The following is a 16,008-nucleotide window of genomic DNA, read 5'->3' on the forward strand; positions in this document are numbered from 1 at the left end:
ATGTAACTCTTCCACTCGATGAACAGATGCAATTGCTACTAGAAACAATACTTTAAAAGCAAGCCCTTTATCTTGAACATCCTGCAAAGGTTCAAAGAGAATAAGGCATCCAAAACAATAATAAGATCAAAAAGCCACAAATTTGATCTCAGGCCATAATATTTTTACGGCTTGAAATAACTGAAAAATAATGCATCAAGAAAAATACTGAATGTAGATAGCTGAACTTTCATGGTAGAGAACGCTAGACCTCTATCAAAACCATCATGAAGGAAAATTCTAAATAATTGGGACACTGGTAGAAGTGGGATCCTATATCTTCATTTTAGTCCACAAATTGAACATTTTCCATATTTAATAATAAACAATAGGATCATTATATTTTCTTGCTTGAATTCAAATATCAATAAATTTATCAGACATCTTTGCATCCCAACATTGACCACACCATCAGAGTGGGATTCCGTTGAATAGTTGGTGTAGAAGGTCTAATTAGTATGGTAGAATGGCCAAGTTTGCTCCATTGACCAAGCCAAAATAAGGCAAAATAAAAGGATTGCAGCAATCTCTTTCTTGATTTTCCACAGAGTGCGGGCAATGGTAGGAAAAGGAAAAAACACATAACCTAGCTGGAAATTCCACAGTATTGACAAAGCATCTACTCAGACTTCCCTGATGTCCATGTGATGGGAGTAAAACTTGACTACCTTGGTATTCTGAGCGGATGCCATCAGATCCATGTCGGGAAGACTATCACTGAACTGCCAACTGACTTTCCTATGACAAAAATGCCATCTAAATATACAGCCAAAGGGTTATTCCTCATTATTCGAGAGTGGCCATAAAGATCATCAATACCATGGTGAAGGTGTTTGGAGATGTGAGGAGGCCGAATATAGGGCAGGGAAACCGGAAGGTACATCCTTGAATGAAGAATCTGAGAAACCAATGATGTTGTACTGCAATAGGAAATTGGAAATAAGCGTGCTGTAATTCTCGTCACGTTTGGAACTCTCCCTTCCTTATTGCATTGGGAATGGAGTTCACCGACTCGATTTGGAAATGTGTTGAGTATACAAACGGATTGAGTCTTTGTATGTCCAGGACGGTTCTGAAACATACTGAAGATTTTAGTACCAGGAACAGCCATGAATAGCTGGTGCCTTCTTGGTCCAAAGTAACAGTAACAATCATCCATGCCTTTAACAAATGATGCAAACTGTCTTGCAATGCTTTGCAGTTCCAGTGGAGAGGTTGGACATAGGATTTTACTATTTTGCTCCCTTTGGGCGCCTTATGAAACTCCATGTTTTAGCCTTTGCCGACTATATCTTAAACCCACCGATCCTGAGTGGTAAGATTCCAGACCTCTGTAAAGCTTTACATTCTGCCACATACAGGATTAACTAGAGATTGTGACTGGAGATAATCATTGTGTTACTTGCTGTCCTGGCCTACCTCTTTTAGGCTTAAAGGGCCGAAAGGATAATTAAGAAGAGCTTTCAAACTGCCTAGAATATAATTTCCCAGGCCTAGCACTATATTTTAGGCACAAAGCTCCATCTAAAGACTTCCTCACCCTGAAATGGATACATACAGGCTGTCATTCTTATAAACATGATCTTTAAAAACTTCTTGTGTATGAAAAAATAAGGTCTTTGTCCAATGATCTTGAAAAAGAGCATCTTGGAGGATAACAGGGTCTGGTGTAGCGTCCATTCCCATGGAATACATATTAATATGTTTAAGGATTAGATTAACAGCATCAAATAAACAAACTGGGTAACTTCCTAAATTTATTGGCTATGGGTGAACTTTAATGGCTGTCAAAGCTGGGAGGTGTGATCCACTAGTTTCCATAACCACACCCACCTAAAACTTTGTCCGCAATTCACCTATGATTACTCACTGCTAAAATTTTTGCTCATTGAAAACAATTCACATTTAAAAAATTAGAGGGACCACAGGTTGACACAAGAAATCAAGGAGTCATAGAAGATTCAGATTATCTATATTTTATTGGCACTGGAAGAACAGAACAAGTTCAGATCACAAGGAGAAAAACTAAATATTACAAATAGATTTTAATAGGGAATTTGCGCTGGTTTAGAGAGGAAATAATAATAAAAAAAAAATGTTCCTACGTGCTGTTACAAACCCCATCAATATAATTTACAGCAATAGACTATAGTTTAGAAAAAAATATTAACACTTTTGCCTGGAAAAGATCCCATACGGCCATGAATGACGGAGTTAATGAGCAAATATTTGCCAAATAAAAATACTAGAAGTATGCCATTAATACTGAAAGCTCTTTGAGCATTACATCTGTTTCAAAATACTTTTTTTTTATAATACAGTATACAGTCGTTTGTGTTTCCCAAAGGCTGCTTTGCTTCTTCCTCTGTACTACTTTTCAACTGTGCATAGCTAGAAAAAAAATACTTATAATACCAAAGGAAATATATAATACTGGTAAAGGGTGGAAAAGAAATTTCAGCATGGAGCTGTAACCACCAAGACAAAAATTATGTTCAAAGAAATACTATCCAGCAGTGAAGAATTAAGTTTGTAAAGAATTCCTAAATGACACATGTATACTATGATTTAGACAAGGAAGCAAAGAAATGCTTTACATCTTGGCCAATTAAGCATGCTTCCTAGGGTGAAAATGGGTCTATTGTGTAATATATATTACACATAATCAGAGGCACAATTGGTAACCAGATACATAAAACATGTTTCCCCTTCTATACATTTAATGTTTTTTTAAAAGCAATTAATAGATCAGTTACTGGTTTTCAAAAATAAATAAGTATAAATGATTCCAGAATTTCTACAATATGCTATGCTCTCATATCTTCTGTCAAATGATATAAATGAAAGACTTGCTACAATATTTCGAATATGAAATTTAAGACAGAAACCAAATTAATGTACTTCAGACAATAACAAGTCATTACACATTACAGTGTTGGAACTGTACAGCTCCATTTAACCAGTGCAAGAAATAGACAACAGCATATTTAAAAGTTGGTCTTTATAAATTGTACATGGGTTAGGCACATAAAGCTCCACTGTTTCGTCAGGAAGAGACATTTTTGGGGCAGGATTTTTAAATCTTCAAAACTGCTGGAAAAATAGAGGCTTTCTATTTTGGTTGCATGTTCAGTATCTCTGAAACTGCCAAATTTAGGAGGATGGAGCAGTATCCCTGCACAAGAGGAAGAGTTGAAAGACTACAAGCCTATGATTGTACTGCATCAAACCCTGCCTTATCAAAGTGGTACAGTAGTTCCAGCTGAGCCATGGAAAGGAAGGAGATCAATGTGTGAAACAGACAAAAATTTGCAGGTTTTACATAGATTCAAATTCATCTATACGCTGCTTGGTGTTGCCTTGACGGATCTGGCGAAGAGTCTTGTACTTGTCTCTTCCAGCGCGCACATTTTCAGCATGCAGAATATCATTTGCTGTCTTCTTCTCCTCATCTCTGGCATTTGCCAGCTCAGAACTTAACAGCTGAAAATATGAGAGAAGCAGTTACAGAATTTTTTAGTTTCTCTTTTATAGAGAAGATTTGCATATAGAAATATCTACCAAGACATTTATATTAAATATTTTTACTTTAAGGCTCATCTCTTCTAGTTTGATGCTGTACTATCTATATTAAACTAATACTTCAGTAAAATTAGTACTTATGTAACATTAATTATGACCAGATCGACTGTTAATAGTGATGGCATGTTATATGGCACTTTTAATATGCTTTCACAGCCAAGAAAATACCCCTGTGCATTTGAATCACTGCTAAAGCAATACAGTATTACACAGCTCTTGCAGAGTCACAGGAAGAGAAATGGCCCAAGAGATTTGTCAAAGAAAAAACTGTGCATTTTAGGGTTTTTAATGCTTTTTGACTACCAGCTGAGGTTACTGTGTTTCCTATGGGGCACTATTTCACTTGCGTGACTTGAGCAATAACTATTATGTGACAAACAAAGAAATATACACTTTAAATTGGCAGTCTTCCCACAATTTCATGAAGTCACAAAAAAAATTGTTGGGGAACAGCAAGCATATTTCTGCCAGTAAATGGGATGTTCACACTCGTCACTGAACCTTATATATTAGGTGACTATAAAAAAAAAAGCTAATACAGGTGTAAACTGCCAATAAAATTTAACACTTGTATATGTATATGTTGTACTACTAGGTTGTAGGGAAACTTTAAGGTGAATAGGGGTTTATTCCTAAAATCATCATTACCTGCAGGGCAGTAAAAAAAACCACAGCAAAAAATAACTGCCTAGAGATGGCCACACACCATCCAATATATGTTGGCTTAGCTCCTGCTGCATGTATATCTTGGATAAGGGTTTGTAGATTGTAGACAAAGCACCAGTATAGGTTGTGGTGTGCAAAACCAAGCTATATGCTCTATCTCAGTTATGTAAAATACTATAAGTACAGTCGCACTCAATCTATGTTGTAATGAGGAGGCCACTTAATGCAAGTCACAGTGATGACTTTTTGTATACATTGCAGACTGGGGTGTTTAAAAATTCCACATAATTGAACAGGCATAATGACTTTTGCATATTTCAGTCCACGTCCCTAGGTACAGGATTTTTTTCTGTAGCTATGCATGTGAACAACTTGCTTGAAAAAATGTGAAGTTTTTTTATTTCAAAATTCTATTAAAATAAATCATGTTACTATATAGACATCACTGTGTATCTTTAATTGTTTTTCAATGCTATTCCTAATTTTTTCATGCATCTAGCTTGGCACTGTGAAAGAAAATGGAGTAAGGCGTTTATAATCACATAGAAATACCTGAAGGTGTTTCTGAACCCTTTCATTTTTCTCTGCCTCTGTGGTGCGATCTTCCTCACTCCGGTCTTTGATTGTGGCTTCTGGTTTCAGCTCTGCACTCGCCTCAGCAGTATTCTCATCCTGCTCATCGTCATGTTCATTCTCTGACTGCATGGGCTCCTGTACATGTGGAGTGGTCATAACCAGCTTCAGTTCCTCCTTGGTCTTTTCTAAGTCAATCTGCACTGTCTGGGCCTGTAGACGAGTGTAATATATTAACAAAAATGTCAATGCATCATAAATATTTAAGTTTGTCCTGTGAAAAAAGTCTATTATGAGCTATTCTGATAAGCACTATTGAAAATATAGAATATCTCAAGTTAATTGACCAATTCCTTGAGTTTCTGAAGAGTTCCATAAAACAATCCATAAACAGTCTTTGCACCACTTCAGTACATAGCCCCTACGGTAGTCTATAAAAAATAACGAAACAAAACCCTGTTGTAGCCCTTTACACTGTATAAAATCACCTGTTCTCTGGTCTCTTAGCCTTAAAGCACATTTCCACCTAAAATCTATATTTCTATAGCGCGAGTGTGTGAGTGCCAACTATGATGGGAGAATAAAAATATGTACTTACTTCTCACACTACTGTCTATCCCAGCATCCTAGCTTCTCATTGTCGCAGTAATGCATTGCTGCTAACAGATGCCATGGTTACAATGGCAACAAAAATCATATACCTGCAGCATGACCTGCTATTCTATTCCCAGCAGGTTTAGGCTGTTCTAGGCGCCTCACACAGAATGTCGGGACACATGCCATCATAGGCTCAGAGCAGTGAAGGAGATCTAGCATGCCGCAGTAATAGAAGGGGCGTGGGAGGCATTTACATTTCTATTTTTAATCAACCACCAACTAAATATCAAAATATATGTTTTGGACATAACCATAAAATTATCATGGAACTCCTTAATGGGTTCATTACCCTTGTAAGTTGCAAAAACATATCAAACATGCACTACGTGTTATCTTATATATAATTTAGATGTTCTCCTTTTAATGAAACTAGACTTGAAAAATAAAAGATTATTTGAAGTGATAAGATGACAAAAGGAATGAAAAACTGAACAGTATAGAGAGACAAATAAATTAAGGAGCAAACCTGAAAAAATGGATAATGGAGACACTTTTACATTTCTGATAAGGGGACATAGAAAAAAAAAAATTCCTTCTTTGTGCAGGAGAAATTCAAAACCATTTTGCTTAAAGAGAAGGCACCATTAGATTAATCTTAGTCACATAAATATGGTATAAAATAAATGTGCAATTCTTACCTTCATTTGCCATTCTTCAGCTTCAGCTTCCTTCTTCTTTCTGGAAAGTTCCAGTTGGCTGATTGTATTTGTCAACTCTGCTAATTCTGAAGACTTTGAAGCAAAGTAATTCATGTTTGCAATGTAAACAAGGTTATAGTGAAAAGTTAAAAATAAAGTTACAATAAAATAAAGTTTTTTTAAAGTTTGTATTCCTGATCTAAGGAAATATGCTGCCTTATCTTGGAATGGTACTGTTGGGCAAGCCAAATGTTAGTTCCAAAAAAAACAAAAACACTGCTGCGGCTAACCACATTATCATAAGGTAAGCTGAGGCGTATTTTTTTTTTAAACTATCAAAATTTAATTTTTTCCACAACCTAATAGTGCAGAGGCCATACCTTACTAGCATCACACAATACACCTACAAGCGCATTATTTAGGAGAGCAAAAATCCAATGTATTTATGGATGATCTGGATCGGCTTATTTATAGTGTAATTTCATAGTAAGGTTGTGTATAAAAAAAAAAAAAAAAAAGGGGCACAACCAATCAATTTTTTTTTTTTTTTGTAGTTCATTACTTATCCAACTAGAGAAACACTCCCAAATATGACTTCAGCTACTGCTATCTGGAGACATAACATGGACCGTAAGTGATGGTGTATTATAAATTTTGGGGGGCAATATTTTCTATAGCGGTTTTTCAGGCTCCATGCTGTCACTGCAAAGGCTCTGAAGTCCCAGACCACTAGGAACACTCTGACAATGACTCCCCCTTAGCACAGTAGACACCCACCAAGCTATTCAGAGACCGTATACTGTCAATTTTAACCTATTCCTTTGAGGATATTAATTGGAACTAGGCACAACAAAACACTGGGGGAAAAACAGAATTGACAATACTTGATGCTACAGTGATATATATTTTTCACAAAACATGGACAATTGGAGAATCACTTCCAAACACATTTTAAGCTACTACTGTGTACTTTTATACCACAAGTGTGCGCTATTGTGACTACTTAGAACCAGACAAAATTTTAACAATTCAGTCATTGCAGAGTCTCAGGATTGCCAGAACATTTAGAACACACCAAAACAACAAGATATATATTGCTGGGGGATTTTTCTCTGTAGTCTTTCCTTTCTGGAAAGCCCCACCCTTTCAAGCACCCGTTGTGAACCTATAAATTGAATGAGCAACTTCCATTTCTGAGAATATGTCAGGATGACAGCATAAATCTGATATGATGAAATAGAATATTGAATGTCAGGGCCCAAATAAAACATTGCATTGATACATAAATAAACCTGATTTTCAACTAAATGTTTGACCAAATGTTTTTAAAAAGGAAACAATTAGCCCAGTAGGAGGTAATTAGGTTGAGGAGACCTGCTTAAGATATGCAAATCGAATATCCATTGTTTTGATCATGGATTCCCCTTCCTAATTGACTTCCTTTCAATAGGTAGTATAAACACAACAAACAACTAAATGTAAATGACAGAGCCATATGCCTAGGTGAGATCCTTCTAGACAAAGATAGCATTTGAAGACTGCCTATAAAGATATATAGAATTATGAGCTTCAAAAGGAAAATGTCTAAATAGTTCATGCTGGCGCTACATAAATAAATGTTGATGATATTTTGGGAAATCTGGGTGTCACTCCATACTGAGAAGCAGAAATCACACCAGGGTTGTGAATGTCAGGTACTGGCGTTATCCGGGAACAGTTATAATCACATATCTTTGGTATGTCATATTGTAATAATTCCATCATGTTTGGTATCAAAAGATGGACAAATTCATAAGGGATTTATTAATAATGAAATTAGGTCTGTGTGATGCTTCACAGAAAAGTTAGGTCACATAGTAGAATTGGGTAGTAAATCAGGCAACATACAAATAGTGATTGAAAAAAGTATCACAGACACAACCCGTGTGGGGCGGGGACAGGTGTGGAAGTGTCTGTTGTAACTGGTCTCAGTTTTTTTAAAAAATTTCAGACTTTTGGGAAATCAATTCACATTGATAAGCTGTCCATCTTCCAAGCCAATTTCCCTTGGCCAGAATATACCTCTTAAACTGTTTTGCTTGTATGTCAATCTATTAATTGTTTATTAATTATTTTTTATATCCGAATGCCCTGTACTTTTGTATATTAAATCTATAATTTAAAATGTTGCGTCTTTGATACTCGAAAAAAAATAAAATAAAAAAATTAATTACTGAAATGTTTGGTTTTTTTTATTTTTTCCAAGGCACTTAATATAATCATTAATGGTATATAACAATTTATGTTAATACAAGAAAATTATAAATTATATGTGTGGGTGTGTATGTATATGTGTGTGTGGGGGGTGTGTATGTATGTATGTATGTATGTATGTATGTATGTATGTATGTATGTATGTATGTGTGTGTGGGGGTATGTATGTATGTATGTATGGGGGTGTGTATGTATGCATGTGTGTGGGTTTGTATGTATATGTTATATCTTTATTTTTCTTTAAAACAGTAAATATAAATATTGATGCTTGACACTCTTATTTTCCCTGCTTTATGTGGTCATTTCTAAGGAACAGAAAACTATAATTAAAATTATTTAAAGAGGTGTGGCAGATGTCTGCATTGGGCAGGCTTAGGATGACAATCTTCACACACTCTTCTTATGCTATTTTGGAACAAACCCATCACTTTGTTTGTGCCTGAACTTTCCTTCTGTGCAGGGGAAATGCCTCACTAGCTTTCAGGGGTTATCAAGAGCACACTAATCTAGTACTAGCAGTTCAACACTGCACCATTTTCTGGTTACGACCGTTCTATCCATCAATAAACATTATTATCCAGATAGAAAAAAAAAGGTAGTAGCCTTATTCAAACAACTGGGATTAAAAGGACCTGCACAATCCTTGTATACCCAAGAATAGCATTAGAAATGCCAGACATCAGAGAAAAATTTGAATTTCCATTCACTATAATAGTTCCAATACATAATTTCTCATATGTACGTTGAGGTGAAAAAAAAAAGTACACCCTCTTTCAAATTAAAGGACCTAATTAAAAATCATCTAGTCCTCACAAAATTTGATAAATCTAATCTCATGTGACAAAAAAGTAATATATCTTACTTTTTCATTATATATTCAACCAAAAATAAAAACAGACATGAATATGCCATGTGTGAAAAAGTAAGTACACCCCATGATTCAGGAACTTATACAACCACCTTTAACAGCAATAACCTGAAGTTATTGTTTTCTGCAGGAGTTTATCAGTATCATCACATTTCAGGAATTTTGGTCAACTCTTAAACATAAACAAACTTAAAAAGTGTTTTATAATGGAGGGCATTTGTTTATGTACATTGGGATCAAGATCTGGACTTTGACTGGGTTGTTCCAAAACTCTGACTTTCATTTTGAACCATTCAGTTGTAGATTTGCTTGTGTACTTCGAATCATTGTCCTGTTGCCAGGTCCAATTCTAACCAAGCTTCAGTTGGACAGATGGCCTCACATTTTCTTGTTGAATATTCTGGTATAAAGAGGAGTTCATAGCAGTCACAATGTATGTGAAGCATCCAGGCTCAGGGAGTGCAAAACAACTCAAAATAATCACCCCTCCATAACTGTACTTTACAGTATGTATGAGGTTCTTGTGTTACGTAGTGTTTGATTTCATGGGAGTTCCCCACTAAGAACAAAATTGCAAATCGACTTCTCATCTAAAAGCCATACTTATGCAGTGTTTTTCTGAGGGTAGCATAATTAACAGTTGACAGAGGCCTGTACGTCCCATGTATATAGTGGCTTTTGGTTTCTGTGCGATTTCTCAAATATGGTCTGAACTTTGGGAGAATTTGCTAGGACTCCCACTCTTGGGAAGGTTGGTAACATTTATAAATAATGTCACATTGAATGATGGACTTCAAATTGTTTGGAAATTGCCTTGTAGCGATTTCCAGACTGAAGAGGCAATAACTGCTTCTCCGAGATAAATGCAGAGGTCTACTATCCTTGGCATGGTTAACATAAATGTGAATGCTCATTGAAATGAATGGGCATTGGTTCTCCTTATATATGTATATCCCATCTGATAATCAAATAATTATAATTATTTGCACATAATTATGTGCACTTGATTATCAGCACCTTACTACTTACGAATCCGTAAAGAAGGTAAGGGTGCATTTACTTCTCCACACATTATTTGTTCTTGTTGCTTTATTTGTTGTTGAAAAAATAATAAACAAATAAAATAGGCTAAGGGTTATTTATCACAAAAATTAACATTAGCGAGGGCTGGATAACTGTTAATTATGTCCAATATGTACAAACATAATTTTGAAAGAGGGTGTACTCTTTTTTTTCTTCCCCTTTTTAACAAATGTATGTTTCTATAACATCCCTGCTGATATTGACAGCTGATATAGTATCTGGGAAGTAAGACTGGCATGAGTTCTTGAAGAAGAAAACCTCAAATATCTATACTATTAAAACTCAGTCATTGCTTTGTGGGTTATGGTCACTCACCAGCTGCTCTTGACTCTTCAGTTGATCCTGTGATTGCTTCAGAAGGGCTTCTTTGGCTTCCTCAGCAGCCTGGCGCTCTCTAGCAAGTCTTTCAGCCTCCTCATTTGCCTTTCTACGCTCCTCCTCTAACTCAAGGGCTTTTCGGGTCTGCTCCTCCAATTCTGTGATTGAACATAAGAAAGATTACACATTCACCGCCTCAAATTTACTATAAAACTCATTTATTCTGAATAAAATTAAGGGTTATCCATCATTTTAACAATAAAAGTATTAAAATGGCAAGTCCATGTTTGTGGATTTTTTGTCATGATTTCTTAGCTAGACTTTCTAGACCAAAATTGCTTATTCAGTAAATACAGGTGCTTCACTGTGTCTTGTGTTTGGTTATATAGACTTTGTAGCAGAATCAGTCCAACACTACCTGCAGCGGAAATCCGCCTGATATGAGTCCTGGCATTTTTCCCAGCTTATCTTATGGTTTAGTAAGACTGAGTGAGCGGTGACCTAGTGACAGCTCGATTAACAGCAGTGCTAGTCCCTTCATAAGAGTTGGTGAAGGACATAAAGTAACCACTTACTTGCCTTGGCAGGGATTTATTGGTGTGCTACAGGGCTGGCAGATACGTTAGTGATTCTCAATGGTGCAATCGGGGTGGCTAGGTCAATCAAATATTCAAATATTAGGACGGATCAGATATTAGGACTGATGTAAATAAAACAAAAAAAAAGCTTTTAAAGAGGATGTAGGGAATAATGTGCTTAACATTTCGTTTTTGCACCGTCTATACTGAATTACTAGACTACATTACCATCTCCCAAAAAGCATATTTATTTATATAGCGCCAACATAATCCGTAGCGCTTTACAATTGGGGACAAACATAGTAAACTAATAAACAAACTCTGTAAAACAGACAAAGAGGTTAGAAGGCCCTGCTCGCAAGCTTCCAATCTATTGGACAGCACGGTGGCTCAGTGGTTAGCACTTCTGCCTCACAGCACTGGGGTCGTGAGTTCAATTCCCGACTGTGGCCTTAACTGTGTGGAGTTTGTATGTTCTCCCCGTGTTTGCGTGGGTGTCCTCCGGGTGCTCCGGTTTCCTCCCACACTCCAAAAACATACTGGTAGGTTAATGGTCTGCTAACAAACTGACCCTAGTCTGTGTGTCTGTTTATGTGTTAGGGAATTTAGACTGTAAGCCCCAATGGGTCAGGGACTGATGTGAGTGAGTTCTCTATACAGCGCTGCAGAATTAGTGGTGCTATATAAATAAATGATGATGATGATGATGATTAGACATTAATTGCGAGCACCGGAATTATATTATTCTACTTGGGGGTAACTGAAATGCGAGGCAGTAGCCCCAATAATAGTCTAGTTTTTGGTGACCTCACCCACTGCAATTTTTATTTGCTTTCTATTTCTATTTGTGAATGTCACAACTGCTGTAGCCAACATATTTAGTGGATCCATACCAACAATAATATATTAAAGAATCAACACATGCCAACATCTAACCTTCTTGGGCTTTTTTAGTTTGATCTTCTATCTGCCTTAGCCTCTCCATCAACTCCTCCTTCTCTTGCTCAATCTTTTCCTTTTCTTTCTCTGCCAGTTCTCTCTTCTTCTTCTCATTTTCCAGGAGGGCTCTGAGGATTAGAAATGCAAAACATTGAAGCTTCTAGTACCAACAATAGAATATGTTGTCACTGGATCACTTATTATATAAATGTATTTCACAGTGCAGTGCGCCAATGTTTATAATGCAAATGTACAGAGTTTTGCATTGAAAACATACTGATGCCATGTTAGAGGATATTTGTTTCTGCAACTGTCTGAAGAAAGGAAATCCTATGCTAATTAAGCATCTGAGTGGCCCACACTTTTTCAGCCTGAATACACAGCAGAGAGTTGTTACCTTTTATCGTCTTGATAAAAAGATAGTCAAAGTACATGAAAAATGCAATCAGCAAGTCATTTAGGAAATCACAGATTGAGGTGAATTTTGTAATACCCAAGATTAGATAATATATTACATCCTAGTGCTAAATATCTGATGTAATATCTCCGACTTTGTGGTGGCAGCTGGGAAGGGGGCTGGGTTATCCCCTGCCAACATGTGTGTCAGAAACAGTAATTAAAAGCTGCATTTTGTATTTTAACTGTATTATACCATCTGTACTCCTGGATGATCACTAGTACCTCCAACTAGTGTGTAACTGTCATTGCAAGGACACCACGAGCAAATAAATATCACTACTTGTAGATACTGCCTGACGTCTATTGCCACCTGTCTCCTGTGACCAACAGATAAGAGCTTACACTCTAATCCGTTCCCTGGCTGTCCTGTGTTGAACCCAGTGTCTCTGTTTCAAGGCTCTGCCTGCTACCCAGTAGTCTGGATCCATAGTAAGCGGTCAGTAGGTACCAACTAACCCACAGCAGCTATACCAGCTACCCAAGAAGTAAAAGGTTCCGCGAAGGACTCTAGTGGTGGCAGCGAGATTCTCCTACAATCGCGCAACTGGAGTTCGCTGTCAGTGGTTTTTTTTAATTGATGTGGACAACAAAAGGCCCATAGGCGTGTTATATATAATAATCACCATCTGGCCATTTTGATTTTGTTTTTCTATCAGTACCACCACTGTATGTTAGACTGGCCTGCCTGTCTCACACCTATGGGGCCAAGTCAATACAGTATGCGTCACTGCCTCCTACTACACTTCCATGCCTGAGCAAACAGCATTTTGTTCTCCACAAAACCAGTGTCCATTTCTATAGCTTTTCTAACTCCTAATAACATCAGAGAAGGGGCAGGTTTTATAATTTCACCCCACCCAAAAAAATCCCCCTCAAAATAATGTGTAATGCTGGTGGACATGATGGCCCGCACATGTGCACTAATGTCAGTAATTGATAAAGCTCTGCTCACAGTGACATCCCTGAGACCAAGGGAGCGAGGGAAAAGTAACAGTTAGGTGAGAGGAATGACTCGAAACTGGCAGTTGCAGTGTGAGAGTTGGGCCCGGTCAGCGGTGAAACCTGTGAGCCGTTTAGGGAAGAACCCTGTCATTTAGTCAGCAGAAAAAAACCTATGAGTCTCCGAAGAAAATCAGCTCATGAGGAAACAGACTGGAGGGACAGGAGAGGGAGAGCCCTGTTAGACTTGTCAACCCTGTCCTATAAGAGAAATGGCTGAAATTTCCTGTGAGGTCTGAGGAGAAAACTTAATCTAAATGGATAAGTGTCATGTGCAAGCTAATTTTTAGGCATAAATCTGCAAATATATGTTTGTGAATTACTTCCTAGAAATAGTGTGACATGGTTCTCTTAGAAGCTGTTAGATCAATGGGTTGTGTGTATGTTAAACTGCCCAGCGGGGCTGGTAGATAAGAGTAGCACCTTATACCATTTATGGCAGGACGCAAATGTGAAAGCCTTTGAGGATATCTCTTGCAAGACAATGAAATCTAACACCTGTTTGGGAGGCCCCAGACATGCCGACTGCAGAGACAGAGGTGTATGGGAATGACAGATTCAAGCTGAATAGGATCACTGGAAAATATCATATCATTTTCTCCAATATCATACCTACCAGAGGCATGTGTGGTATGCAGATGAAGGGAAACTTATGACCTGCTGTGTGAAGGTAAAATCAGGTTTGTAAGGCCTATGGGTGAGAAGTTAGGATAGAGTGACAGAAACTTGTCTCTACAGCATAATCATAAAACCCTAATCTGCATTCTTGAGACCTGTTGGTTCTGACCTCCCAGGAAGGTGGGCTGTGGGCTCTGTAGCTTGGCTTTAAAACTGTATTGAAAATGTAACTCTGGGTTCTTCTGAGGGAGTCATTTAATTGAAGAAGTCCCATTTGTTCTGCTCCTCCCGGCACCACAAACTTGATTCTAAGTGAGGTATCAATTCTGTGTTTTATCCTTTTTATTTTATAAGAAACAATTGCACTATATTTGTATGTCATTTTATTATCTTTTTATCTTAAGCATTGTGGATGTATCTTCCATATTAAATTACACTTAATAAGTTCTAGTCTCTGTGTTCTTATGAATTCATGCGACAGTTTGGTTCAGGCGCTACCTAATTGAAACTGTGCAAACCTTGTGGTTTAAGTGAACTCTGATTAAAGTAGATTGTGTTGGATTAATGCTAAGGAGAACCGAAGGCTTCCTAAATAAGAGTGTCAGCTCTTATCCGAAACAACCTTGGTGGTGGTAATTAGTATCGCAAAGCTAGTGTGTGGCATAGATAGAGAAGTATTTAATCATTTTAGACAGGCCAGGTGGTTGTCTTTGTGGTTGACCCTGTGTCACATATGCATCACGCACACTCAGGTGAGTGCTGTTTGTTCGTGACAAATTGGTGGCAAGCTTGTGGGATATATTTTTAATTTTTTAAGAACTTGAGTGAATTAGGGTGTGTGATCCCTGAGAGAGGAAATACAGACTAATTCACCAGAGACTGAACTCAATGCTTAAAACATTATAAGACATACAGCAATTGTTTCTTTCCCTCCCCTTCTCTTTTTTTTATTTGGCATTAAGCTGAGGAGATGGCGGCTGCATATAAACGCTTGACAAAGGAGGCGCTGATTTCAGACTGTGAGGATGGAGGAATTCCCATCAGTGGCAAAAGCAAGGAGCAATTGATTGAAGCTCTTGTGCAGAGGGATCAGCAACTCACAGCTGTGTCCAAGGAAGAGCATAGCCAGAACTCAGAAGTGGACCTGACTGTGGGTATTCCTCAAAACCAGGAACTGTTAATTTCGGATGATTCTAATGGTTCATGTGTGGACACTGCTATGGACGTTTATTTGCAAACTGCCCTAAAATATTTGGGCCCAGCGGACATTACAACTAAAAAGCAACTCATACAGCAGTTCCAGGAGAAGGTAGCTGCTGACCGTCAGGAGAGAGAGGCGCGCTGCTATGGAGGCAGCAGAGAGGCGTGCTGAGCGACAGGCAGAAAGAGAATCTGCCGAGCGAGAGGCAGAGAGGAGATATGAGCTGGAAGCTTGCCAAGCTCAAACGCCAGCCAGAAGCCAGAGAGGCTGGTATTAGCAGACCCCGTCCTGAGAATTTCCCTGTATTGGAAAAAGATGGGGATTTGGATACTTTTTTGCGAGGTTTTGAAAAGACTTGCCGACAGTATGGACTGGCCGAAGATCAGTGGGCACAATATTTAACCCCTGGTTTGCGAGGTAAAGCATTAGAAGTCTTTGCAGATCTTCCACCTGAGATGGACGGAAATTATGAGGCAATCAAAAGTGCCCTGTTGCAACGCTTTAACATCACCCCATAGGCGCATAGGCAGAAATTCA

At 37.7% G+C, this 16,008-nt stretch overlaps 1 protein-coding gene across 1 annotated transcript in view; it reads right to left on the reverse strand.

Annotated features, from left to right (window-relative positions):
• Nucleotides 1-1,999: 1,999 nt before the first annotated feature.
• Nucleotides 2,000-16,008, reverse strand: part of MSN (moesin) — a 90,594-nt gene continuing 76,585 nt past the window's right edge. Inside the window, exons 9-13 of the mRNA XM_075184560.1 lie at nucleotides 12,192-12,322; nucleotides 10,675-10,835; nucleotides 6,156-6,248; nucleotides 4,840-5,073; nucleotides 2,000-3,522 (exon numbers count right to left, since the gene is read on the reverse strand). Of these exons, the coding sequence (XP_075040661.1) occupies nucleotides 3,358-3,522; nucleotides 4,840-5,073; nucleotides 6,156-6,248; nucleotides 10,675-10,835; nucleotides 12,192-12,322 (784 nt within the window). The 3' untranslated portion in view covers nucleotides 2,000-3,357. The remainder of the gene's footprint in view (nucleotides 3,523-4,839; nucleotides 5,074-6,155; nucleotides 6,249-10,674; nucleotides 10,836-12,191; nucleotides 12,323-16,008) is intronic.

This window comes from Mixophyes fleayi, chromosome 9 (genome assembly GCF_038048845.1).
Source record: "Mixophyes fleayi isolate aMixFle1 chromosome 9, aMixFle1.hap1, whole genome shotgun sequence".
Classification (NCBI taxonomy): domain Eukaryota; kingdom Metazoa; phylum Chordata; class Amphibia; order Anura; family Limnodynastidae; genus Mixophyes; species Mixophyes fleayi.